This window comes from Ursus maritimus (assembly GCF_017311325.1).
Source record: "Ursus maritimus isolate PB19 chromosome X unlocalized genomic scaffold, ASM1731132v1 scaffold_X1, whole genome shotgun sequence".
In the NCBI taxonomy this organism is placed as follows: domain Eukaryota; kingdom Metazoa; phylum Chordata; class Mammalia; order Carnivora; family Ursidae; genus Ursus; species Ursus maritimus.
The window spans coordinates 92,046,654-92,074,305 of NW_024423319.1; the positions used below are offsets into that span (position 1 = coordinate 92,046,654).

The following is a 27,652-nucleotide window of genomic DNA, read 5'->3' on the forward strand; positions in this document are numbered from 1 at the left end:
CGAGTCAAAGGTCAGAGAGATCAGCAAAGACAGAGGGGTCATCACCCTGTTGAGGGAGGTCCAGGTTGTGGGACCCTCTACTTGAAGATAGTCCACACCCAAGTGCTAAACAAACACACACTTACCCCACCTTTTTATTCCCAACAGCTTTTTAATGGGTACACTCAAAACCTTAGCAGCAAGGCAGTTCCCATGGGAGAAAGCAAGACCTTTTGCTGTAGCACTACTTTCTGGCAAAAAGAGAAAGCTCCCTCACTACGAACCAGTTGAATCAAAATACAGAGACATTTGGAAGGTAGCGTAGAAGGATCCTGAGCTCACCTTACCCCATGGGCACAGCGAGGCATCAAGTACACGTATGTAACGTACTCTGATGATTACCTGAAGACTGGTGGAACAGATCTTCTACAGCTCGTCATAGCAGCCATATCAACAAAGGTCAGGGGAGTGGCAAGACGGTTGGGAATCAGACCCCTGGCACAACATCACAAACAGGGAGGAGCGAGACCATCAGACCCCACACCAGGTACCCCTGGCACCGGGAACACAAGTCCCCATAACATCTGGCTCTGGAAACTATTGGGGCTTAACTCTGGAAGAGCCCAAGGGTGATAGGAAACCAAGTTCCTGCCCTTAAAGAACCAGCATACTCAATAATGGCCCAAGCCACAGCACAGAAGCAACAGTTTGATAAGCGTCTGGGGTATACATGAAGGTGGTTTACCAACTAACCTTGTCAGAGGAGCAGAGATCTGCAGGAGATTCCTCTCGGAACAAAAGTACTGGTGGGCGCCATTCTTCTTGCTCTTCCCCAGCCTTGACAGCCGGATGCTCATGGGAGCCACTTCTGACACTCTCCATCTCTCTTCTTAGCACAGCATGCTTCCTCCCTTGGCCCTCTCCTGTGCAACGCCCCCCCCATTCAAGCTGCCTGCCCCCAAAGTGACTCCCACCCTGCCTCACTTGGCAGGCAGCCCTGGCCAGGACTGGCACCCCTCCAACGTGATTGCTGCTACCCCACCAGCACACTCACGGCTCCAGCAGCCAGACTTTCAGCTGTCTGCTCCGTGGAGCACGCCCCGCCCTTTGGTGCACCTGCAGCTGTAGCAGAAAGGCTAACTGCAGACAGCTAGGCTGACTACCGTCCTTGACCACGAAGGAGCCTGTAGTGACGGCAGCCAGACCTCTCAACAGCACAGGGAGCAGCCCCGCCCAATGCATTCAGAGCAGGCAAAGCAGGTTATTGCAGACGGCTGGGCTGGAGGCAATCATGGCTCGCCACAGGAGGAGGGTGCCCACAGATGACCTGGGACACTCCTGCAGTGCCTGAATGTGGTGACCAGGCAGGATTGCGTTACAGGGCACCACGGGACCTTTTACACAAGGCCACTACTGTGAAGACCAGGAGACAGGGCTGACCTTCCAAATACGCAGAGACACAGAGTTGGCGAAAACGTGGAGACAGAGGAATGTGTCCCAAATGAAAGAACAAGACAAAATCACAGTAAAAGAATAAAACAGATAAAATGGATAATATGTCTGATAATAAATTCCAAATAATGGTCATAAAGATACTCACTGGACTGGAGAAAAGAGTGGATGTGCTAAGAACTCTAAGAGATATTAAATTTAAAAAAGAACCAGCCAGAGCTGGAGAATTCAATAAGTGTAATGAAAAACACACTAGAGGGAATCAATAGCAGATGAAAGAATGCAAAAAAAAAAAAATGGATCAGCAATCTGGAAAATGGGGGAAAAAATTAGAATAGGTTAAGGGGACTCTGTGACATCACCAAATGTCCCAACGTTCACATTATAGGGGTCCCAGAAGAAGAAGAGAGTCAGAACATTCATTTGAAGAAATAATAGCTGAAAACTTCCCTAATCTGGAGAAGAAAACAGACATCCAGGTCCAGGAAGCATAGAGAGTCCCTAGTAAGATGACCACAAGTTGGTCCTTTAATAATAATTAAAATGGCAGAAGTAATGATAAAGATTCAAAAGCAGCAAGAGAAGACAATTACATACAAAAGAAATCCCCTAAGGCTGTCAGATGATTTTTCAGCAAAAAACTTTGCAGGCCAGAAAGGAATGGCATGATATCTTCAAAGTGATGAAAAAAACCTACAACCAAGAATAGTCTAGCCCTCAAAGCTATCATTTAGAACGGAAGGAGAAAGTTTCCCAGACAAGCAAAATTAAAAGACTTCATCAACACTAAACTAGGCTTACAAGAAATGTGAGGCGAATTCTTTCAGTGGAAAGAAAAGGCCATACCTAGAAGTATGAAAAGTATAAAAGGAAAAAATTTCACAGGTAAAAGCAATCAGATAGAAAAGGCAGATTAATCACTTATAAATAGTATGGAGGTTAAAACACAAAGTAGTAAAATCAATTATATCTACAAAAATTAGTCAAGTGATACACAAAAAGGTATATATACAGAAAACATGGAGAGGGAAGTAAATAGTATTTTTAGATTGTGTTCAAACTTAAGTGACCATCAATTCAATATACACATAGGATGTTAGATGGGAACCCCACGGTAACCACCAATCAAAACCCTATAGTAAATACACACACAAAATTAAATCCATGCATAACACTAAAGAAAGCCATTAAATCACAAGGGAAGAGATCAAAAGAAGAAAGGAACAGAAAAGAACTACAAAAACGACCAGAGGAAAATTTTCAAAAATGGCAATAAGTGTATACTTATCAATAATTACTTCAAATGTAGACGGACTCAATGCTCCGGTCAAAAGAAACAGGACGACTGAATAAATAGAAAACCAGACCCATCTATATGCTGCCTACAAGAGAGTTCCAGCAGACCTCAAGACACGTACAGACTAAAAGTGAAGGGACGGAAAAAGATAGGCAAGTGGAAGCAAAAAAAAACATTGAGGTAGCAATACTTATATCCCACAAAAAAGACTTTAAAACAGACTGTAGCAAGCAAGCAAGAAGGGCATTACATAATGATAAAGGGATCAATCAAAAGGATACAATTGCAAATATCTATGCACCAAATATAGGAGCACCTAAATACATAAAGCAGATATTAATAGACATAAAGGGAGAAAGTGAAAGTTACACAGTAATAGGAGACTTTTACACCCCATACACATGATGGATACATTATCCATTAAAAGAAAATATAAAAACTTATATGCTAACAAATTGGACAACCCAGAAGAAATGGATAAATTTCTAGAAACACAGTCTTCCGAAGAAGAAGAAACAGAGGAGTGGGGAGTTAAGATGGTAGAGGAGTAGGGGGGACCCTAAATTGGTCTCATCCCTTGAATACAACTAGTTATCAAATCATTCTGAACACCTGAGAAATCAATCCGAGAGATGAGAAAACAAATGCTGCCGGTCTCCAAGTAGAAAAGTGACCAGCATTCGAAGGTGGGAGGTAAGGAGACGGAATCCAGTGGGTATAGCTGGGGATGCGGCAGAGCGAGGGAGCCCGCTTAAGGAGGCTACTGCGAAGTATTCTAGGCAGCGCAGTGCAAAATGGGAACTTCTGGAAGTCCGCTACAGTGGGGATGCCCCTGGCTTAAAGGTGCTCGGGTGGCAAAGCAGGGCAGAATCCTAGGAGCATGGTCTCGAGATTCCAGAGGTTAGAAGAACCGGGGTGCCGGAGTGCAGCAGCGTTTCCAGGCCTGGGAGCGCGGAAGCTGGCTCAAGACAGCGAGTCCAGGCACCCGCTTTCTGCTGTGTTGCCATAAACTGTGACCAGCTGCCTGGTGGGTGACCGCTCTCCCAGCAGGAGCCCAGCAGAAGGCACAAGTGTGGCGAGACTCCCCTCCCTCCTGGAGGACCAGCGCACAGGAGTCCGAGAAATTTGGAGTTTTGGAATTCAGTGGCGCGCTTGAGATAAAAACACCTGGTCACAGGCTAGATGAACACAGTTCTGACAGAAGCCAGGGAGACCAGCGTGATTGACTGCTTTTCTGTGAGGCCTCACTGAAGAGTGGGGGCGTGAACTTCCAGCTCCAGGGCTAGAGAGTAGGGCAGGGCCCTACTGATCCCTCGCCCCCCCCTCCAAAATCAGGGCTGAAAGCCTTCAGAGAGCAAGACAGCTCCACCTAGTGGAGTCCGGAGCCACTTACACCAAGCCCGGCCTCGGCGCACTGGAGGCCCGTTTCCACCAGGGCAAGCACCCCAGAGATCAGCACAACAGGCCCCTCCCCCAGAAGACCAGCACGAACAACCGGCTCTCACCAAGCTTACTGATCATAGAGGGCAGCAAAGCTTCAGCTCTTGGGGACACCAAGATGCCTGTTGAGCTTTTTTACCTTCAACTGTTCTTTTCCCACCTGGACTTTTTGGAACTTTATTGTGCACACGCACAGCTCAGGGGTCCAAGATTTGAGACAAATTTATCTGCAGATCCAGAGAAAGAGCCCAGATGCCCATTGAGAGATGAACGGATAAAGATGTGACACACACACACACACACACACACACACACACACACACACTGGAATATTAGCCATCAGAAAGGATGAATACCTATCATTTACACTGATGTGTATGGAACTGGAGGGGATTAGGCTGAGCAAAGTAAGTCAATCAGAGAAAGGCAATCATATGGTTTCACTCATATGTGGAATAGAAGATACAGCACAGAGGATTATAGGGGAAGGGAGGGAAAACTGAAGGGGAAGTCATCAGAGAGGGAGAAAAACCACAAGAGACTCTTAACTCCAAGACACAACTGAAGGTTGCTGGAGGGAAGGTGGGGGGGAGGATGGGGTATTTGGGTGATGGGCATTAAGGGGGGCATGTGATGTGATGAGCACTGGGTGTTATATGCAACTGATAATTTATTTAACACTACATCTGAAACTAATGATGTATGCTGTATGTTGGCTAAATGAATTTAAATAAAAACAAAAGAAGGACAGCAGGAATTAGGAGGATATCGATACTACCCTTCAAACAAGAGATACTGGAGTATGGGAGAAAACACTTATCAGCTATGAAAAGTGATGCAAAAGAAAGTCAGGATTTACTTAGGATTATCTTGAAAAGATACCAAAGGTACAGGAAGGTTATTTTACTATGAAATATGTGTGTGTGGCGGGGGGGGGGGGCAGTGGTCCAGAAGGCATCACAGAAAGGTCTGGGAGAGAGCTCGGCTGAGGTACACTCAGAGCAGTATGAGAATGAGACGTCAACAACAGAAGACTCGTTAGAAGATTGGTGAGATGTCTCATGCTTGTAACTAAAGGATTATAAACATAAAAGGCACGGGTAAACCTGGCAGGCTCTGAGGTGCCCATTTGCACAGCACTCCTGCTTTGGTGGCAGCACGGACCCTCATGGTGATCGCTAGGTAACTGTCCTAGACTCCAAGACAGGAAGAGCCAGGTCCGGCCCTCAACTATGGTAGGTGCGGGACTTGGCTCTTCCCGGCCTGGGGTCTGGAAGAGTTTACACAGGAATCATCACGAGTCCCACAAGAAGCTAACAGGATTTCCTAGAGAATCGTTAGTTCCACGTGTGGGGCAGGAGAACTCAGAAGGGAGCCGGAGACAGCTTGCTGTTGTCAGAACATAGGAATGCCTTCGGAGGTAACTGAGATAATATTTCTTAAAAAGATAAGGAATCCCTGCAAATCAATTAAAAAATACAAACAACAACAAAAATGAGCAAAAGATTTGATCAGACAGTTCATGAGAAGACATATGAAAAGCCAATAAGCATAAGAAAAGATGTTTAGCATCTTTTGTCATCAGGGTAATGAAAAATGAAAACCACGAAAAAATATCCCTTGAGTGGTTAAAATTAAAAAGACCAATATACTCAAATAAAAAAATTTTTTAAAAATCAAATGTAGCAAAATGTTAATAATTAGTGAATCTGGGTAACAAGTATTTGAGAATTCTTTACTTTTTTTTTTTTAAGAGAGAGAGAGAGTGAGCATGAAAAGGGGGAAAAGGGCAGAGGGAGAGGGAGAAAAAGAATCTTATGCAGGCTCCACGCTGGCCCAGCATGGAGCCTGATGCAGGTCTCAATCTCATGACCCTGAGATCATGACCGGAGCTGAAATCAAAAGTTAGATGCTTAAGTGACTGAGCCATCCAGGTGCCCTGGGAATTCTTAACTTTTAATGCAACTTTTCTCTAAGTTTGAAATTATTTCAAATTAAAAATAAAAATAAATTATACCATGAACCTAAAACTATTTGATATCTGGGGGGAAAAGGGGGAAAGGACTGATAGTGAAAGTGCTGGCAGTGTGTGGATTATGGGGAAATAAGAGTTTCTAGAATACTGCATAGGTGGAGAACATATTTTCAAGGACCTGCTATGGACTCTGTTGTCTCCCCACAGATGAGGACATAGCCTTGCTGATCTTGGTTCAAAGATGGGAGGAGACAGGAATTCCACATCAGTTAGCAGCATAATAGCTCACATCCTAACTCTCCTGCTGATAAGTATAACTCTGTAAAAACATAGAAAAAGGTGCTTTGAATTCACTGGAACTCAATCAAAAGCAGGCAAATAATGGAGAAGATATGACCCTGAAAGAATGGAAACACATTGAATGAGCTCCACATTTAGTTGGCTTTTCCTCTGAAGCCCCTTCCATTTGTGTGACGAACCAGACAGAGAACTCAAGCGGAAGGCTATAGCTTCATTGGGCTGAAAATTCAGAGGACAGAGATGGGGTGGCTACGGAGGCTGGAAACTGAGGAAACATGGGAGAGAGGAGAAGGCATAGTGAAGGAGGCTCTGGATCTGCAGATAAATTTACCTCAAATCTTTAACTGACCCCTGAGTTGTGCATGTGCACAGTAAAGCTCCAAAAACTCCAGGTGGGAGAAGAACAGTTGAAGGTAAAAGAGCTCAGCAGGCAGCAGCGGGTCAGTACCTGAGATTGAGTCATGTTACAGAGGCTCACTGAATAGCTGAGGCTTTGCTGGAAAACCCAGAAGTACAGACTCGGCCTCTGGACTAAGATAAACCAAACAGACCTACTCCACAAATTCTAAAACCAAGCTTCCACAAAATCAGGATGATAAACTGGTAATTTAGCTGTGTCTGCAAGAACAAAAATGAGGCCAGCCTCTATGGGAAGCACTCCCTTAAACTAGCAGTTCTCAAACCTTGGGAGACTCCAAAGCACTTTAGTTTATGTGTGTGATATCTACCAATATTTCACTGTGTTATAAATTAAAACTAAAAAGGAAAAAAATCTCATTTATAATTGCATAAAAAAGAATAAAATACCTTTAAAAAACAATAAAATACTTAAGAATAAATTTAACTAAGGAGGTGAAACACCTGTTCACTGAAAACTATAAGACAACGAGGAAAGAAATTGAAGGAGGACAAAAATAAATGGAAAGGTATTCCATACTCATGGATTGGAAGAATTAATATTGTTAAAATGTCCATATAACGCAAAGCAATCTACAAATTCAATGTAATCCTTATCCAAATTCCAATGGCATTTTTCATGGAAATAGAACAAACAATCCTAAAATTTGTGTGGAACCACAAAAAACCCCAAATAGTCAAACCAATCTTAAGAAAGTAGAACAAAGCTGAAGCACCATGTTCCCTGATTTCAAACTGTATTACAAAGCTATAATAATCAAAACAGCATGGTATTAGCATAAAAACAGACACACAGATAAATGGAACAGAATAGACAGTCCCTAAATAAACCCACACATGTATGGTCAATTAATTTATGACAAAGGAGTCAAGAATATACAATGGGGAAAGGATAATCTCTTTAATAAATGGTGTTTGGAAAACTGGACAGCCATATGCAAGAGACTGAGACTGGACCACTATCTTATGCCATACATAAAAATTAACTCAAAATGGATTAAAGACTTGAATGTAAGACAAAAACCATAAAACTCCTAGAAGAAAACATAGGCAGTAAGCTCCCTGACATTAGTCTTGGAGAGGATTCCTTGGATCTGATTCCAAAAGTAATAGCAACAAAAGCAAAAATAAACAAGTGGGACTACATCACACGAAGAGCTTTTTACACAGCAAAGGAAATCATTTTTAAAATAAAAAGGCAACCTACTAAATGGGAGAAGACATTTGCAAACCATATAGCTAAAAAGGGGTTAGTAGCCAAAATATATATAGAACGCATACAACTCAAAAGCAAAAACCCCAAACAATCCAATTAAAAAATGACTACACCAAAAACTAATGATGTACTATATGTTGGCTAATTGAATTTAAGAAAAATGAGTGGAAGATCTGAACAGAAATTTTCCCAAAGAAGACCTATAGATGGCCAACAGGTATGTGAAAAGATGCTTGGTACCACTCATCATCAGGGAAATCCAAATCCCAATCCCAAGGAGATCTCACCTCACATCTGTCAGAATAGCTAGAATTAGAAAGACAAGAAATAAAAGTGTTGACGAGGATGTAGAGAAAAAGGAACCCTCACGCACTGTTGGTGGGAATGCAAACTGGTGCAGCCACTGTGGAAAACAGTATAGAGGTTCCTTAGAAAATTAAAAATAGAACTAATATGTGATCCAGCAATTCCACTTCTGGGTACTTACCCAAAGAAAACAAAATCACTCTCTCAAGCAGATATAAGCACCTCCACATTCCCTGCATTATTTACAATAGTCAAGATATGGAAACAATCTAAATGTCCATTAATGGATGAAGAAAATGTATCTGTGTGTATAAGTGTGTGACAAAGCACACATTGGTGGTTGTTGGGGGTGGGGGATTGGGGGTGGGTGAGATGGGCGAAAGGGATCAAATGGTAGAAACTTCTATATATAAAATAAGTCGCTGGGATTACTGTACACCATGGCAATTAGAGTTAACAATACTGCATTCCATATTTGAGAGTGGCTAAGAGAGTAAATCTTACAAGTTTTCATCACAAGAAAAAGATTTTTCTAACCATATATGGTGACAGATGTTAAAAAGACATTGTGATCATTTTGCAATATATACAAATATTGAATAGTGTTGTACACTTGAAACAATGCCAGTTATACCTCAAAAATAATATGGGTATAAAAAATTATAGCATTCTTGGCATTATATATCAAGTATAACTCAATAGGAGGCTAAAACAAATTTTAAAAAACTGTATTCTAATTCACTTAGAAAAAATAATAACCTCATATGTCAACATAGATATATTTTTTAGAAAATTAAATATGCTTCTCAAAACAAAAGTGAGGTAAGTGGCATTATTTTACATTATTGCAAGTGTTTTCAAAGTTTTCCATGAAAGCAGACAGCTAGATTCTCATATATACTTTTCCATTCGGTCTGCTGTAGTATCAATATATTGTTTTGACTGAAGCATATAAAGAAAATCTGGTTTCACAGAGATATATATTTGGACAAGAGGGGAGTATTTTAATAGCTTATTTATGTAACTGGATGCTTTTCTTTGACCTTTCACCAAAACTCAGTACGTAGTAGTTCCTTAAAGATTAACGTCAATATGGAAAAGCTTCTATACTCTATTGCTTGAGTCCACTGGTCTATCTTGCACTTTGAATGGATCTTTTACCCATGCATGATTTTCTGACTTGTACATTGGTCGTTTAGAAAATACTGGTTCACTGAGTCAGGCACACCTTCCAAAGGTCGTTTTAATTTGTTCAACAATATCAAAAAAAAAATTCACATTAGTTAAGGCCATCATCAATCTTATCAGAAAAGTCTCTCAGCATTGGGAAGCTGTCACACTCACAAAGGTGTATACAAGTTTTTCAAAATTCAAATTTCCACATCAAAGCTCAAATTTTATAATTGTCAATAAATACTGTCAGTGGTTTTTCTTGAAGTGACAAGCTCACTTTGTTCATTTTTGAGAAACTGTCCGCCCAATCCTCAAGACTAACTATGGTTTATCTGTTATTCATTCTTTAAAATAATGAAATGGTGAAAAATGGTGAAAAATGCAGCCAGTTCAATTTGCAGCTCAAAGGCACAGATGCTTTTCCTTGTGACAACCCTTGTACTTTGGCATGCACAAAAAAATCAAAAACATGTATATGAAGGTAAGATTTAATAATGCTAATAATTTTTACTGCTTCATGAAGGATTTTCTTCAAAGTGTTATCCTATGTATTTACAATGAGTGCATAAAGGCAAAGAAACACATTGCTTTGATTCATGCTACAGTGCCTGCAGTTTTATTCACCGTGCTTCTGGACCATTGGTGCAAATGTCAGCACAGTGAGAAAAGCAAGTAAGGAACATCACTTTGACCTTGCTGACCCCTTGAAAAGGTTTTAGGACACCCAGGGGTCTGCAGACCACACACTGTGAACTACTTCCCTCAACAGAAGCGCATGGATGTTTCTGGATGTGACAGAATTCTGGAACGGTGACATGAGCTTGAGTAGAAAGGAGTGGAAGCGTACCAAAAATCTGGCTCTTTTCTTAACTCTGACAGGACTCATGCAGAGTGTTCCTGGTACCTGTGTGCCTTGTAGACAAGGGGAAGTCCCTTCAAATGTGTTGCATGTCTTCCTGTTTTCTGCAGCTATCTTTCTTTCAATAAATTCTATATCCTTCACTAAATTAATCAGAAATTAAGAGCAGGGATGAGTGGACTCTTTTGGCCCCTCAAGAATCCAAACTCTACTAACACAATATAATAATAATAAAAAAAGAATCCAAACTCTAACACTGCACACGCGCTATTTCATTTAATCTTCCCCCAAAGTCCCAAATATTTCATTTCCTTCCAGCTTTACTTGCTTTTTAACAACATTAAATTTGAGCCTCAAAGTAACAGAAGAAACACTGGAAGGTTCTTCTTAGCTTAGTGCCCTAAGGTAAGGGGCATGTTTTTTTGTTTTTTTTTTTTTCCGCAGGACCTGCGAACACCACACGCTTGGCCCACGAGTTCTCCCGATATCCTTTCTGTTAGTCCTTCTTGACCTTGGATGCACACTAGCATTACTTGGGGAGCTTTAAAAAATACTGATGCCTTGGTGCCATCCCCAGAGATGATGATGTAATTTGCCTGGGGGATTCTTAAAGTCTCCGAGGGGATTCGCATGGGCAGCCAGGGATGAGAACTACTGCTTTGGATGAGGTGAGAAGGATGTCGGTATAATCAGCGATAGAGACATTTACCGAAGTCACTGCTTCCCTGCCTCTGGCCGACGTCTACGGTACGCACTGCAAAGGGAGAATTATGCCTGACTCACGTAAAAGGTAGCACTGGTTTCTCCTTAGGAATAAAAGCATAGGGAGGACGCAAAGGCATCCAGCTTTGTTAATCAGAACCAATTTCATTGGCAAATGTGCAGAGTGAAGAAGCGTGTCTATTATGGTGTCATTTCTGAAGATGCTCAGCTCTAGGATTTGTTTTCCTGTTTGTTCTATGGCTGCATCAGAGCTTGGGTGACATTTGATCTCTGTGCCCAGAATCTGGATCTTTTGTTTCACCTGTCTGTCTCCCCAACAGAAGGAACGAGTTTTCCAGCAGGATGGTGCTGTACTTAGGCACCAGTGTTCTGAGACTAACAAGCTGACTTCAAATGGAACTGAAATGCTGTCACCTGTCAGGTCACAGTTCAAATCTGAATCCTTCTGAGTATCTTCCAGTGTGTCTCTTAGTTTCATGGAATTCCATTTGACTCTTGGGCAGGCGATTAAGTGGGTTTCTGAGGCCCTCTGAGACTAAGCATGGAGTCCAAGGCTTGATGAGAGGAGCCACCCCTTTCTTGGAATATTGGAACAAGAAGAGTGCTTTCATTTCTCGACAAGTGGCAGCCATTTTAGGAGATGGTCCTGGGGAGGGACTGAGTTCCAGGGCCCTCTAAAGTGATGCTTCTCGAAGTGTAGTTCTACTGGCTGCTGTTTCCTGGACCATTTGCTACTGGTTCGCGAAGAGATAGGGAGCTGGCCCCAGAATGTAAATGCGCAGTGTCGGTAAATGCGTCATTTGGTTTGGCTCAGATTTTTTGACAGCAAAACCTTCTCAGCAGAGCTCCTCATTTTATTACGGACCAGTGCTCTGAGTAGCACTGCTCTAGAGGAGAACCAGGGGTGAGACACTTGGTCCTTCGTCTCTATGGGGACAATTACAAATTAGGGAAAGGAAACACAGTAGACTTTTCCAAAGGCACAGCTCTTATACTCGCCCGACTAGACTCGGTCTTTGCTAGATTTCTGTAATAAGACAGCCTATGCAGGTCCAATCAGGAGTTGAGCCAAAGGACTGAGGAATTCTAGACTAGCAGCCTAGACTAAGTAAGGTCTGACGCTGTAAATAAGGCTGTCTATTAAAAATAGGCTTGGCCAAAATATACGCCAGTTGTTACCCAGCGCAGTGGACGTGAGCTAACTGCAACTCCGGAGGGACCGGATGTGTTTCCAGACTTGTGGGCCATCGTCTTCTTGTAGAAAGCTCTGAACTCAGTTCACGTCGGGTCACAAACGACAACAACAGTACCCACATCGGTAGCCTCCGCTTTAGAGCTACCTCACTTCTGAGAAATGGAATGACTACATAGTACGTTAATGTTCTAGCCCTGGGGTAACAACTGGGAATCCTGGGCAAGGCCGTGACCTTCTCATTGACTATCCATCTCAAGACTGAGAAAGAGCATCTAAGTACTTAGGAAGAATCAGTGTTGACTCTGGTTTTTCCGGTTTATTCTGAACACACCATCTGTCATACCACTATACCGTATCTGTCTTTGAGACGAGCTGCACTATGAATGCTAATCATTCAATGATTCATTCATTCACCAGGGACATCACAACTAGCATAGTTCATTGATTCTAAGATGCACATTTTTTCATCTCTGAAGTGGGGAGTGTCTTACAATCGAGGACATCCTTTTTAGTCAACGTCCTGGTGGGAAACAGCAGACTCAAATGGGAATTGAAGGGGACATAACGAAAAGATTATAACGGTGTGGGCATGGTAAAGGAACTCAGGGAGGGCTACTGCAGCACTTCAAAGCCAGCAGCATCAGAGGATATCCACCACCCTGGGCTTGAAGGGTAAGGGGAGGGAGTGATCGGCAGAACCCAGACAGAACTGTACATATTTGGGACAGACCACCTAAGAGGAGCTGTGGCAGAAGAACACAGCCTCTAACAGCCTTCAGCCGCGCAGGGAGGGAGTATGGGGAATGAACACCCTGAACTTTCTCTCCTCTTGTCCTCTCATCTCCACTATTGGCTCCAGTTGGCCAAACTCAACTGAAAACCAAAGGAGCAAAGCACAGAACAATTTGGAAAAGCACCCGATACATAATAATAGGTGCTCAAGGTGCATCGCTTCGGAACCTTTCCCTCATCACTACCTGTGATTCATGCAGGGGCGTGCAGAGGGAGCTCCGGTGTCAGGGTTCAGACAATCTACAGGAAGCTAAGGGAGCAAGACCCGCACCGCTGGTCAGATTCAGCAGCGGAGCACCGAGAAGAGTTGTGTTCGACATCATCCTCGCCTGAGAAACAAAACCCAGCCACTCGCTCCATCTGCGTGTGTCAATTCAGCAAATGTGCTTTTCTCCAAAGACAAATAAGTATAAAAAGAGGAGGCACGGGTAACATACCATCAGTCCTCAAGGATATACAAGCCATCTTCGAGTACTTGGGAATAACTTGCAATAGAACACATTAGAGATATTAGGAAAGCGAATTTAATGAAAAAGACATCAAACTTTGCAGCAAGTACAGGGTGGCACAAAGCTTTGGTTTGGGGTACATGTCCCATGCAGCAGCTTGAAAGTAGGCATGTTACACATTTAAGTATTGTTACTGATTTGGCACTGAACAAGGCAAGACAAGTAAATAGGAACAGTTGTTTAGAGCCATCTATGGAACCAAGAAAATCAGTAAAATGAATGCAGCCCTCTCATCATCTCCAGGGGATTTGAAAACTCGTTATTGTTTCCTAGAGTTTTCCATCCTTTCCTCTCTATTTGAAAACAAAGACGCTGTATTGTAAACCTAAAACCGTGTTAAGAGGGTCGATCTCACGTTGAGTGCTCTTGCTACAATTAAAAAAAGAAAGAAAAACAAATGAACTATCAAGGCAGAAAAAGCCAAGGAGAAACCTTAAATGCATCAATAAGCGAAACAAGCAAGTCAGAAAAGGCCACATATCACATGATTTCAACTCTATGACATTCTGAGAAACGGACAAGACACTACAGAGACGGTAAAAAGATGAGCGGTTGCTACAGGTTGGAGCACAACGGATTTCTACGGCGCCGAAACTATTCTGAAATTGCAGATACACGATATTTTGTCAAAACCCACAGAACTGTAAGACACCAAGAAGGAACCCTAATATAAACTATGAACTGTAATTAATAACGATATACCAAAACTGATTCATCGATTGCAATAAACGTATCCCACCCCGGCGTTCGTCAGAGGAGAAACTTGCAGGGGAGGGGCACTGGTATATGGGAACTCTCTGTACTTTCTGCTCACTTTTTCTGTAAACCTAATACTGCTAGGCTTAATACAATCTACAGATTTAAAAGCAAACGAAGAGATCAACTTCCTATCTGAGCAGGAGTTGAGAAGAGTAAATGGACAGCCAAAGCAGGTGGGTGCCAGGGACAAAGCAGAAATGAACAGACTCGCAGGTAGGGGACCCAGGCTTTGGCAGTTTGTAAAGTTAACCCTCTTTTTTCTTCCCCAGGAGAGCCCCTGTTTTCAGTGTCCCAGGGACCCAACGATCTTTAGCTGTTCTTAGGATACTGAAGCTGTGTCTTCCTTCTCCAGCCTGCTAAACTCTTTGACTCATCTTCAGGCCCAGGGGAACAAAACAAAACAAAACAAAAAACAACAACAACAAAAAAAACAAAAACAAAACACAAACCCAACCTGCTTGTGACAACCACACTCAATCTAGGAACGGGGATCTAGTGCATTCAGTTGGGCCAATTCTTGCCCTGACGATGTGGTGCCCCCCCTGAGAGGTTGTTTAAATATCTGTATAATATTTGAGAACACCTGCCGGGTGGAAGGGGTACAAAGGAAACCCCCAATGGAGGTAATGCCCCCCCCCTTCCTACATCCTTAGCAAGTCACATCTGGCCCAAATTGCATTCCCTATTCAACAAAACAAAAGCCATGCCTCCAAACAGACCTTTCTTAGAATTTATCAAACACGAATTGCTCTTCAGGCAGGGGGTCTCCTCCTCGCTTATCTACTGAAACAGACATAATTTCTTCCTGCTAATACCCTACTCTTCCTTAGAGAAGTTCACCACCTCATTACCTTTTCCGGGACGGTTAGTGCCCCTTATCGCTTGGCACCCTGGGAAGTAGCCAGGGCAGTCCCCACCCAACCCGCAAACGGGCTTTGTGCATTCAGACGCTTTGCAAGCCTATGACTCTGACGGAGCTGGGTTTGGAGGTGAAAGGAAAAAGGTGAAAATTAACAATATTTCCATTAATCCATATGGAACAAAAGCCTTCTGGGCATCTCCGAAGGTTCCTATATACACCCCTTCAGTCAGAGGGACAATGTAAGAAGATATTTAGGAATTAAGGAGGAAGGATTAATTGGCGGTGATGAGGCAGGTCAAAAGCAAAAAGATTCAGGACAGCCTAGACATCTATTTATTCACGTCAACTGAAAGCCAGTGATCTCTCTTCAAAAATGTCCATTTATGAATAATGAACATGGGGAAGCGAGAGAAAAGAACCATTCATGGTGGACATAAACTGCCTTGTACTGGAATGGCTCCCTCCCTTCCTTGTGTCCAAATGAGAGAGATTTAAAAAGTTGTATAGTTGGGACTCATCCCTTCTCATGGATTTGCACAAACAAGTTTCAACTTTCTTAAGACAAAAGGAACCTTTGGCTAAGCAGAAAAAAATGCATGGAAGGAGCAATCAGATTCCTTCCCCAAAGTAAGCAGATCTAACGATAAAGGGATGAAACTACAATATTTAGATTCAAACACATATCTAGTTCCCTGCCCTTCTAGAAGGAGACCATTTTTTCCCTCACAAATGCCAATGATTTAAACTTTTGCTTTAACTATAATAATATTTTATTTGCTTGCTCTATTGGTTTTTGCCTCCACCAAGGAAAAAGGAAAGCAGAGATAAGTCTCCTTTTGTGCTGAAATACTAAAGAGAAAGATATGATCTACTGCCCTATATGAGTGTTCTGTCATTTACAGGCAATACTAACTATATATTCTACTTCCCTTTTCCAAATAGGAAAGGAACCCTCTACCAGAATAGTTTGATAACTTCTGGCGAGGTGAATGAGGTATAACTGCTAATCTTTGAAATGCTATGCATTCCTCATAATGACAACAATAGTTTGTGTTTCTATGGAAACTGTTTCAACAGCATGGTACATTTCCTTCTGCAAATAAAAATCATGATCCTGAACCACATCCCTGGGAGGAAGGCAGGCGTGATCTCCCTGGCACAAAGGACAGGCAATGGGCCACGGAAAGAGATGGTCCTCACAATGGAAGAGGGTGTTAAGGAAAAGTGTGGCAACATGGTTTGCTTGCAGATTCCACAACCTATTAACAAAAAATGGACCACAGTTTTTCTCTCCATCAAAAAAACCACATTTTGAAATATTTATTATCTAGTCAGATGAAGCAGGAAATTCCAGCCTAAAAATAAATAAATTACTATCACCCACAATGGGTAACGTAGCACAAAATAAGGGTTTTTTTTTTCTTTCTTGTATCTCTGCTGTACACTGGAAACCACCTCATTGTACATAGAATAATTAAGTCCTAATGAAGCATTCAGGAAAAGAAGGGCCTAAGAGATTATGAATCACAGAGTGCTGTAACTAGCTCATCAATGACATTTTCCCCCCACAGTGCGTTAAAATTTACAAAGCATATTTACATATATTACTTAATTTCATGTCTTCAGTAACTCCAAGCTAGCCCAGTTATTTCTATTTTATAGGCAAACAGATCAAGGCCTAGATTGGATAATTGACTTGACCGAGGTCATGTAGCTGGTAAGTAGTCAAGACTTGAATTAATATCATCTGAGTCCATGGTTAGGCTCCTTCCTCCTCCCCATGATGCCTTGCAATGAACAACGTCCAGGTTAGCCAAATCCAATCTGCCATCATGACACAGAGTTAGTCCAAATAATACAGTAGAGTTATTTTGTCCTCTAATGCATTGTTTCTCAAACTGTGATCCATTTGTATTAGAATCACCCAAGAATCTTGATAAAAATGATGGACATTCCTGGAGATTTTGTTCAGTAGGTTTGGAGCAATGCTGTGGAATCAATGTATTAAATTCACATTCCAGATGATTCAGACAATCCTTTGGAATCCTTGATGTGGCCCAGTTTCCATGGCCATTGTTCAAACTTTGCCAGATCCAATTTTTGTGATAGTGTTGCCTGGGCAGATTTCCTCCTCCTATTTGTTTTCCTTAATTTCAGAGGCCAAAAATGGTGCCATTGTGGAAGGAAAGCCCTTCTGCCAGCTTCTAAGGGCAATGGTCAGTTTGACGTGAAATAGCTACATGGAGCAAAAATAAACATTGATCACAGTCCCCAATGCCATAGGCTTTTACTCTGTGGTACTTCTGGGATGACTTGATATTTTGATCTCCTTTGTTTCTAAAAGTGGGATTTGTCCTTATTTCTTCCATAGCTTTCTCCTCCCCCACCAAATAGGAAACTTAGGGTAGCAGGTGATGATGAGACTAATATTGCTGTGAATCAGGTGGGCTGAATTCATCCATTATTTACTTAGGTACTTAATGATTATTGGTCATAGATTTGTATAAGTTTATTAAGGAAAAAAGAGGCCAGGAATATGAAGTCCCATCAAAATATCTTTGTTTTTGGCATTTTTGTGACCTGGATATCTACACCCTGATGATCCCAGTTACAGTGACAATGTGAATGAAATGAGAGCTGATAAATCATCTTCCACGTGTCCTGCAAGTGCTGTTGACCAACTGAATGGATAAAGGCAGGCTTTAAAGCTTGCCCATGTCCCTTTACAACTTGTCTGATTCAGCTGAGGGAAAACTGAGGGCTGAGATCTCCAAACAAGGAGGAGGACGCTCCAGGCAAGGCCACAGTCTCTTCTGAGAAGGTGACACAGAGAGCTGGGCTGGAGAGCACCCGCTGTGCTTTCATCTGTGCTGAGACAGGGTGGGGTGAATAGTCTTGGGTTGTAACTCTAATACTTACAGTGACCGGCTAGATGACGGTACGAGGTCCTGAGACAGGGTGTGCTGAAGTAGATAGAAATGGGTACAAGGGGAGGGCTGGAATGAAGAGTTCAGTCCTGACTGTGTTGAAAACATGAGCTATCCTGGTGGATATGTCACATAGGCAGTTGGCTCTGGGTGTGGGGCTGAGAGGAACAGTCTGGGCTGGAGATGTGAGTATATAAAACCACAGAGGCACCGTACATGATAACGCCTGAGAGGGTGTATGAAGAGAGGAGGAAAGAAAGATCAAGCACTGAAGAGTCCAGTGTTTATCACTGAACGATCTTTAGCAGAGAAGCAGAGGGAGCAACTAATGAAACACAGAAAGTAGGCATATATGATATCACAGCAGGCCTCTACCGACGGACCATTGCATCGTTTCCTAGCTTTTGCAATAAATACTTCATACGTGCTCATTTCTCACATCTGTATCTGTCTCTGTAGGATAAATACTCAAAAGTGGAATGGCTGCATAATACACATGTCTCATTTTGAATGTGAAAGTGCTGGTGTTTGAAAGAAAAGTTTGCTCAGAAAAGCCACCAAATGTAGATAGCGGAGTTAACCATATTTAAGGTGGCATTTGATAGGCGTGGTTAAACAAATTTGCTATATCCCTATAACGTAATACCCTCTAGCCATAAGAATGAGGCTATCAATCATTTCTGCTATGGAAGAGAAAGAAGGTAGGCTTTTCACAATTTTGAACTATTGAAATTTTCTGCCATTCACAGATATTACCTATATTTTAAAATATTTGTACTTCTACACAATACTTAGTAAAACAGAGTGACCTGAAGATCAACTTGCCCTTTCTTTCTGAGAGCAACACCACAGGACTTCTGCATACCTGGGTTTTTGCCTTATGGAAATACCCAGTTAGATACAGGATTTTATGAAGCCATAATACAGAGAATTGCTCTAAAAGTGGCAAAGGTCTGAACACATAGAGTTTACGCTCATCTAGAGGTCAAGCTATAAATTTTGGAATTTATTATTTTGCCACTTTTATTATTAGAGACTGTACTACTTTATTTTGTTTACATTGGAGAGGTCTCCAGACTTCACCAGCATCACCCTCTCGTGTGCCCTAAAAATGTCACCGAAGACAGAATGAGTCAGATCAAGTCTGAAGACAATTTTTCCAATATAGGAAGTAGTGATGATCTTAACAGTTTTTGTTTCTAAGAAGAGTGGCATAGGGATATGAGTGTTGAGCTTAAAAAAGAATGTTCCATATGTACTAAACTATGCTAGACCAATAACTTCAATGTTGGAGAACTAGCCCAGTTTTGAATAATAGTGAAAACGGACTGCTTATTCCCAAGAATAATGCTAAATATATTCTTAATTCAGTTTCTAAAATTCAAGAAGAAATTCAGAATATGGAAAAATTAGCTTGAATAAGCCTGAAGATGATTCTAGCTTTCTTAGCACTAAAATTCAGTTTCTATCCTTTCGAAGATTTTATATGAATTCAAGTGAAAAAATGAGCTGAGGGGCTAGACTAGAACTCCAGAAGGAGTTCAGTACTTCAGTAGAAAGAACTTCAGTACTTTATACTGAAATAATCTGACTCTGCTCCACCTTCCTTCATCTGTGTCCTCTCGTCCACCCTGATAAGCATAAGATTATGCCAAAGGTTACAGTGGAAAGAATACTGGCCGATAATCATACCCTGGATTTAAGTCTGGATACAGTCATAGCTTCTATATGATCTTGGGCAAGTCATTTCAGCTCTCTTGGGCCTTCAGATTTGGATTATGCAAAATGAGGAACCAGGTCTGAGGTACCTTTCAGCTTCAACCGCCTTTACACCTAAGTTGGGTAGCTAATCTGAAATCCCAGGTAACAGAAGGTACAGTAGATTGAACTACTGGCCAGGACTCTTCTTCCCTCCTTGCATCCTTACCCTTGCCGGGGCTTCACTGTGAGCGGAGTGTATTTCCCTGCCTCTTGATTTGACGCTTGGCCATATGACTCCTTTGGCCAACGGGATATCAGTAGGTGTGACACAAGCAGGGGCTCAACATGTACATTAGTTCTTATTCCCTCGTAGTTAGTGGCTTCAAATATTTTATAAAAAAAATGTTTACAGTGGAGCTCTCTGATTGCTAGGTCATGCCTAGGGTGACACCACATCTCAATTTTCCCAGATCGATCCTGGTTTACATCTGTTATTCGGGTAGAAAGATTTAGTTCTCTTCACTCTCAAAAGTGGGCTGATAGAGATCACAAATTATACAGTCACCATAGAAAAACCTGTCCGTTCATCCTGAAGACTCACCTGGTAAATCCACAAGTTTGTTACAATAACAGGGCCATCCCCTGTCCAAGCAGCCATCTCCACAAGGCCTTTTTTTTTTGGATTATGGGAATTCCCAGGGTGAGAAAAGGTAGTCAGTGTCCCTTCTTACTCTTCAAGTGATCTACATTATGAGTGGCCCCTTTATCCCTCAAACCATTTTAGGAAATGCAAAAGAACTCATTAACAGAAAAAGTTTAGGGAGTCCAAATTTCAACAGTAGTTTCAAAGAAGCTTGTACCATTTCCCTTATGGTATAAAGCCTGTGAATCATTGCAGTTTGCCTGTTGACAGGACAGTGTGCCACGCTTTCTATCAGCCAATCAAAAAGGCCCTGGCCCTGGACACATAGAGGTACATGCTCTTTTAGACACTCGGCAGGGCCCTAAATGTTCATAACGCTGACATCTCTCCCCACGTGTCCCAATACCCTCAGGGGAGAAATGGCAGGGAAGCAGAATCCCAGGTCCCAAGACCGATACTGGGATGAAACGGCAGCCAGACAGTGCCTGGAGGCCTCACTTTGGACACTGGTACCTTCAGAGCCTACACTTCCCCATGCTGGCCCGGAGCATGAGTACACCCTCGACGGGAGTCCCAGGATTGTCCGCCATCTTCTGCCATAGACGTTGCTCCTCCCCCTGAGAGTCCATCCAATCCACACTCTTCCCATTGCTCACACCTAAGAAAAGGACAAGGGAGCATTACACTTCACAGATGAAATGTTTTGATCTTCCTGAAGACACCTCTCAACCTCTGAGGGGGCCTTATCGAGCAGAGTCTTTCACTGGCTTGCTTTCACTTACCCTATCTAGTGAGAAGTGCTAGAACGACAGACTCCCTTTGCAGTCGGCACTACTCTCTTCTGCCAAGATAATGAGAAACAAATCAGGATGGCCCTCGTGGCTCATTTCTTCCCCGGCTTTGGTAGCTTGTCAGAGAGCTGGCTCATCGGGGCTGAGTTAACATGACATAAGAACCGGCTGAAGTGGGCTCTGAGGCTCTCCTTTTTTAACAAGGCCACTTCTCTGACCTGAGGAGTTTTCGGTTTAGGGGTATAGATATTTTTGGCTCTCTTTATAACTAAGCACAGCACCACAGAGCTGGGGTTGTTCTTAACAGGAGTATTGACCACGGTGCTTGCAGACCCTCTATGTCTGACGTAAGTTATGGGATAATGAGGGTCTTGGGGGAGGGGGCTACACGTGCTCTGCCACCGTCATTTCCCTCCAATCCGCCCTGTTGTGGTTGTGTCTTGTGGCATCAGCGGCGTGTTTCCACGATCTGTTTGAACAACGTTAGATGTTATTTTTTAGGGGGGACAATGATTTCCTTTCAATTCAACCAGAGAGTCATCTGAGAAAAGGATGAAGTAAAGTTGGTCTTAGAAGTAGTTCTCTCCCCTATCAGAAGCCTGTGCTGTCTCAGTGATCCTCTCCTGAGAAAAACCTGAAATAACACCCATGAAAGTAGTTGAAATTCACCTAAAGTGTAAGTGATATTTATAGAAGTACTGAATATAAACATTATATATCCTAAACTTATAGCCAAAAGATATAAACTTATGTGGCAGTATTTTTATTTTAACAATGAGCAGATTCTTGGCTAAAGGAATGGAGCATCTGCAATAATTTCGGGAATCAGCTAAGCTGAAGCAACATGAATATCTACTACATATTAACTTGCAGGAACCATTCTCCCGCCCCATGCCTAGTCACAGACCATCTCAGGGTCCCCAAGTCCCTCAAGTCCCTCACCGGTTCCAGAATTCAAACGAACTCCTCCCAGAAAGATGTTGCTTGAGAAGGCCTCCTTGTCCCAGACGGTAAGTTCTAGGCAAACATTCTTTATGTCCTGGGGGTTGAGGCCACTGAACATGAACGTATGATTCCACTGAGGGTTAACACTCTTCTTTATCACCAGAGTTTTGTGCTTGGTAGCTTTGCTATCATCTGGGAGCAGGTAGCTGCAAGAGAAAATGCAATCAAGCGATCGGTGAAACAGAAAATGGCGTCCTTGAGTAGTTATTTCAATTCCCCATAATTCTTGCTGCATGTGTGTGTGTATTTGAGTTTTTCTTCAAGGTTCTTATATGCTTAAGTCTAGTTTTAAGTGGAACGTTTTGTTTATTTTAAGTAGGACAGTAGTGAAATGCCTACACTCTCCTTTCTAATCCTATTTTGGTCCTTCCCTCGTCTTGAAATGAAAGTATCTCCTGTAGTAGGTACTTACAATAAAGAAGACACATTGCAACCCTTGAGATTTCATTTCACATACCAGGAAGAGACAACTTATCCCTCGATATTCATTCTCTCCTTATTCTTTAAAACACCATTTTTTTAAATTTAGGACAAGATTGCCCAGAATAAAGACTACATTCCTAGCCTCCCCTGCAGCCAGTATAGCCATGTACCAAGTTCCAGCCCAAAGGATATAGAAAGTGGTTCTGCATGAAGTTTCTGGGAATTGTCTTGACAGCTGGAATTTGGTTAGGATAGCTGAAACTCTAGCAGTGATCTTGGCCCATGAGGGGGTTACCATAACAAGATAGAAGAAATATGGGTCCCTAATTATCATGATGCTTTCATACCTGCCCTAGATGCTTTACCTTTTGTCTTTCTTTACATGTGAGAGAAAAAACTTTGTTTTCTCATGCTCTCTTTCCTTTTTAAAAATTTATTTATTTTGAAAGAAAGGGGGGAGGGAGAGAGAGTGCGAACATGTGGGGGAGGAGGAGGAGAGGGAGGGAGAGAATCTCAAGCAGAATCCCTGCTGAACACAGAACCCTATGTGGGGCTCGATCTCAGGACCCCAAGATCATGACTCGAGTCAAAACCAAGAGTCGGGTGCTCAACCGACTGAGCCACCCAGGCGCCCCCTTTCTCATGCTCTCTTAAAAAAAATCTGAGGTTCCTTTAAAATATGCTCAATATTTAAGTGTAATTACCGAGATAATTTACTAGAAAGTTACTGGCCTTTTTTTCATTATAGAACAAAGATACTGTCCTTTATTATCTCTGCTTCGTAAATGTTCAACATGATAAAGTGAAAACTGTTTCAAAAAATGTTAAGTCACCCCTGCAAGGCCACAATGAGGCCATAGGTAAGAAGCTATTCCCTCATCCTACTAGACAGTGGGGGGGAAGAGGCCGAAACTGGATAGTGGGGCTGGTGAGGCAAATTGCAATGGCAAGATCCAAAAAATCATTTCTTCTGTGCTTTAAACTATTGTGAGAAAGAATGAAGGACAGATGAACTAGGACTCAGGTCCACACACTCACCAGTAGGAAAGCCCCAGATATCTGCTTCTCCTTACTATTGGGCTTTATCAAAATTAGAATGTGTGAGGGTAAAGGCTTTGACTCTTTTTCTTGTAGAGCCAATTACACTTTTTTAAGAAGGATTGATGAGAGGAATAGTAATGTCATTGACTCAAAGAATTAACCTCATGCCCAAAACCTATAATCAACATACAAAAAATAAAGAAAAAGAAGCCAAACATAACACCACAGAAACTCATCAACCACAAAGAAAGAGAGCAAGAGAAAAACAAAGGAACAGAGAAGAACTGCAAAAACAACCAGCAAACAATGAACAAAATGGCATAAGTACCTACCTATCAATACTTTATTTTTTAAATTGTGTTAAACTCAATTAATTAATATACACTGCATTATTAGTTTTAGAGGTAGAGTTCAGTGATCCATCAGTTGCATATAACACCCAGCGCTCATTCCATCAAGGGCCTTCCATAATGCCCATCACCCAGTAACCCCATCCCCACACCCACCTCCCCTCCAGCAATCCTCGGTTTGTTTCCTTAGTTAAGAGTCTCTTACGGTTTGTTTCCCTCTCTGATTTTGTCTTATTTTATTTTTCCCTCCCTTCTATGATCCTCTGTTTTGTTTCTTAAATTCCACATATGAGTGAAGCCATATAATTGTCTTTCTCTGCTTGACTTATTTCACTTAGCATGATACCCTCTAGTTCCATCCACATCATTGCAATAATTACTTTAAATATAAATGGTCTAAATGCTCCAACCAAAAGATAGAGGATGGCAGAATGGATTAAAAAAAACCACAAGATCCATCTCTCTATATGAGAGACTCATGTCAGACCTAAAGACCCATATAAGACTGAAAGTGAAGCGATGAAAAAAATCTTACCATGCAAATGGAAACAAACAAAAAAAGCAGCTGGGATAGCAATACTTATATCAGACAAAACTGACTTTAAAACAGACTGTAATCTGGTGATGGGCATTAAGGAGGACACGTGATATGATGAGCACTGGGTGTTATGCACAACGGATACATCACTGAACACTACATCTGAAACTAATGATGTACTATAAGTTGGCTAATTGAATTTAAATTAAAAAATAAATTAATTAAACAGACTGTAACAAGAGACAAAGAAGGGCAGTACATAATGATAAAAGGATCAATCCAACGAGAGGGTATAACAATTGTAAATATCTATGCATCCAATATTGGAACACCTGAATACCTAAAACAAATATTAATGGCCATACAGGGAGAAATTAATGATAACATAATAGCAGGGACCTTTAACACCCTACTTACATCAATGGATAGGCACCCTGGCAGAAAATCAGTAAGGAAAAGGTGTCCTTGAATGACACGTTAGACCAGATGGAAATGACAGATGTATACAGAGCGTTTCATTCCACAGCAGCAGCATACACATGCTTTTCAAGTGCATATGGAACACTGTCCAGAATACATCACATGTTAGGCTACAAAACAGGCCTCAGTAAACTTGAGAAGACTGAAATCATACCATGCATCTCTTCTGACCACAATGCTATGAAACTAGAAATCTATCACAAGAAAAAAACTGAAAAAAAGAAATATGCTTTCCCCAAAGCACTCTCCAGTCAGTATCTCCGGGGAGGATGCTCTGAAATCTCGACTTTTTACAGTTTCCCCTAAGAGAGTAAAATACCAAGGATCCAATATTTTTGTTGTTGTTGTTTATTGCCAGTACCAAATGATAACAAAGCACAACAAAAATATATTACACAGAGAAAATCATATTTTCTCCTCCTTTGAGAAATGAATCTCACGGGAAAATCTGCCAGTACTGAGGGTGAGAATGATGGGAAATCCTGAGATATGCTGGAAGCAAGCGGAAAGCTAGAACAAGCAGCCCCCTCTAGACTTGTGTTGTTTCAGATCTAAAAGCCAGCATTTATGGGTAGCTCTTTCCTTGTCCATTTAGAGTAAGATGAACATAGAAGTCTCACAACCACCACTGTCTTATGGGTCACAGATCCTCTCATCTCCCTTTAAGTATCTTCTAAAATGAATTAGAACAAAATTACCCCTTCACAAAGCTATCAGAAGTGCCTCCTGACTTCACTGCTGTCAAATTCTTTGCCTCTTTGATGAATACTTCCAGTATTCCTCCAGAGATTACAGGTGACTCCTTCTTCTTTCCCCTTTTGAGGGTCTTCTTTCCTGCATCAGCCATCAAAAAGAGAGAGATGGAGAGGGAGGGAGGAAGAAGGGAAGGAAGAGGAAGTGGGAAGGAAAGGGATAGAAGGGAAGAGAGAGATCATGGGTTCCATTTCAAAATTCACAAAGAAAAAACAAAATTCACAAAGAAAACCTGCCAAGATTTATTTCATTTGCTGACTGAATTGGGTCTTTATGGTGTATTTTTCCATGGATTTATTTGAATGTTTCTATCCCACCGGATTCCTTCTGGAGAGGTCTTTCATTTGTGTTTATTGGAAAAAATGAGCAAATAAATGTAAAACTTCAAATACTTCCCAACAAGGAGTATCTTTTTACAGGGTATAGAGGAACAAAATGGAAAAGACTCTGAGAGCCGCCTGAGCCACATTCTTGCTCTCAGTGAGAAATAGCGACGGAGAGACGGAGAAAGCCACACCGAAGTGCCAAGACTCCGAAAGAGAAAATTCCGTAACTTCTTTCTTGGGTATTTTCGTCTTATACACTTAGAACTGTGCAAGGCCAGCTCTAAGGGCTATACATGGCCCAGGCACAACTAATTTTTGATTGAGAGAAAACTCTCCCCACGTCACATTTTTATTCTGATGAAATGTGCGCAGCATGAGTGACGGCCACCGCCACCACCTTCATTCAGTGCTACTTTAAGCGCTTTCCGGGAATGAACCTATTTAATCCTTGCGACATCCCTACGAAGTGAGGAAACGGAGGCTGAGGGGCAGTAAATGACTTGCACGGGCTCACACTGAAGAGGGTGATAGTGAATGGAAGGACAGAGGAGGCTGCCTGGATTAGCTGATGGTAGGAAGCCAAAAGGCACTGAAAAGTTGACTCCATCTGGATTTTTCCTTTACATTTTGTGTTCCAGGTCAACTTCGTCCTCAAGACTCCCTGAGTAACTGTGACTGTCATAAATCCATACAGCAGCTTTTTACACCTCTCCTCTCAGCAGACTGGACCCCTCCCTGACTCCCCACTCTATCCTGGGGAAGATCCTGTATCTCTGGGATTTCCGGGAAACCAATACCACCATTAAGCCTGCTTGCTAAGTATGAACTTCGTGCTTTACTTGTAAAGATCCTGCACCCGTCCCCATGTGTAGGATGTACTTCTCAACACTCTGCAAAGACAGTGACACCCAATCCTTTACATTTTCATCTGTGTAATGCAAGTAACATCGTCCAACCAATACGTCTAGACACAGACCATCCTTGGTCAAAGTCACTGATTTTACTCTACCTTGAACTTGTTCTAGAGGAAGCATCAGGTTCTCCTCTGGGGGGATGTAACGTAAAACAACTGTTAGCTCTCCTTTGTAGTGAAGGCCTATGTCTGCAGCGAATTCCACCTGGCCAAAGGGAGACAGGTGAAAAGAAAAAGTGAGAATGCTTGGTTTATTATTTTGTAGCCCATTTGAATAGACTTGTCATATTTACTTGCTGGCTTAAATACGACAATCCATTCCCATTCAACTATGATAGCACTTCCTGGTTTAAGATATGCCTTAGGTACGAGGAGAGAGAGGCCGGAAAACGTTATGAAGGTATTTGTGTATAACTTTTCACATTAAAGTGAAAGGAATTTGAGAGAAGATATATGACACACGTGTGGTCAGTCAGTGGCTACTGACTGCCTGCGGTGCAATGAGGA

The 27,652-nt window shown here is 42.0% G+C and overlaps 1 protein-coding gene across 2 annotated transcripts in view; it reads right to left on the reverse strand.

The window, feature by feature from the left end:
• Window positions 1-21,040: 21,040 nt before the first annotated feature.
• SYTL5 (synaptotagmin like 5) overlaps window positions 21,041-27,652 on the reverse strand; it is a 103,041-nt gene continuing 96,429 nt past the window's right edge. For both annotated transcript variants that reach the window (XM_008696461.2, XM_008696460.2), the window contains 4 exons: window positions 27,242-27,350; window positions 25,852-25,987; window positions 22,259-22,467; window positions 21,041-21,183 (listed from right to left, as the gene is read on the reverse strand). In XM_008696461.2, the coding sequence (XP_008694683.2) occupies window positions 21,041-21,183; window positions 22,259-22,467; window positions 25,852-25,987; window positions 27,242-27,350 (597 nt within the window). The remainder of the gene's footprint in view (window positions 21,184-22,258; window positions 22,468-25,851; window positions 25,988-27,241; window positions 27,351-27,652) is intronic.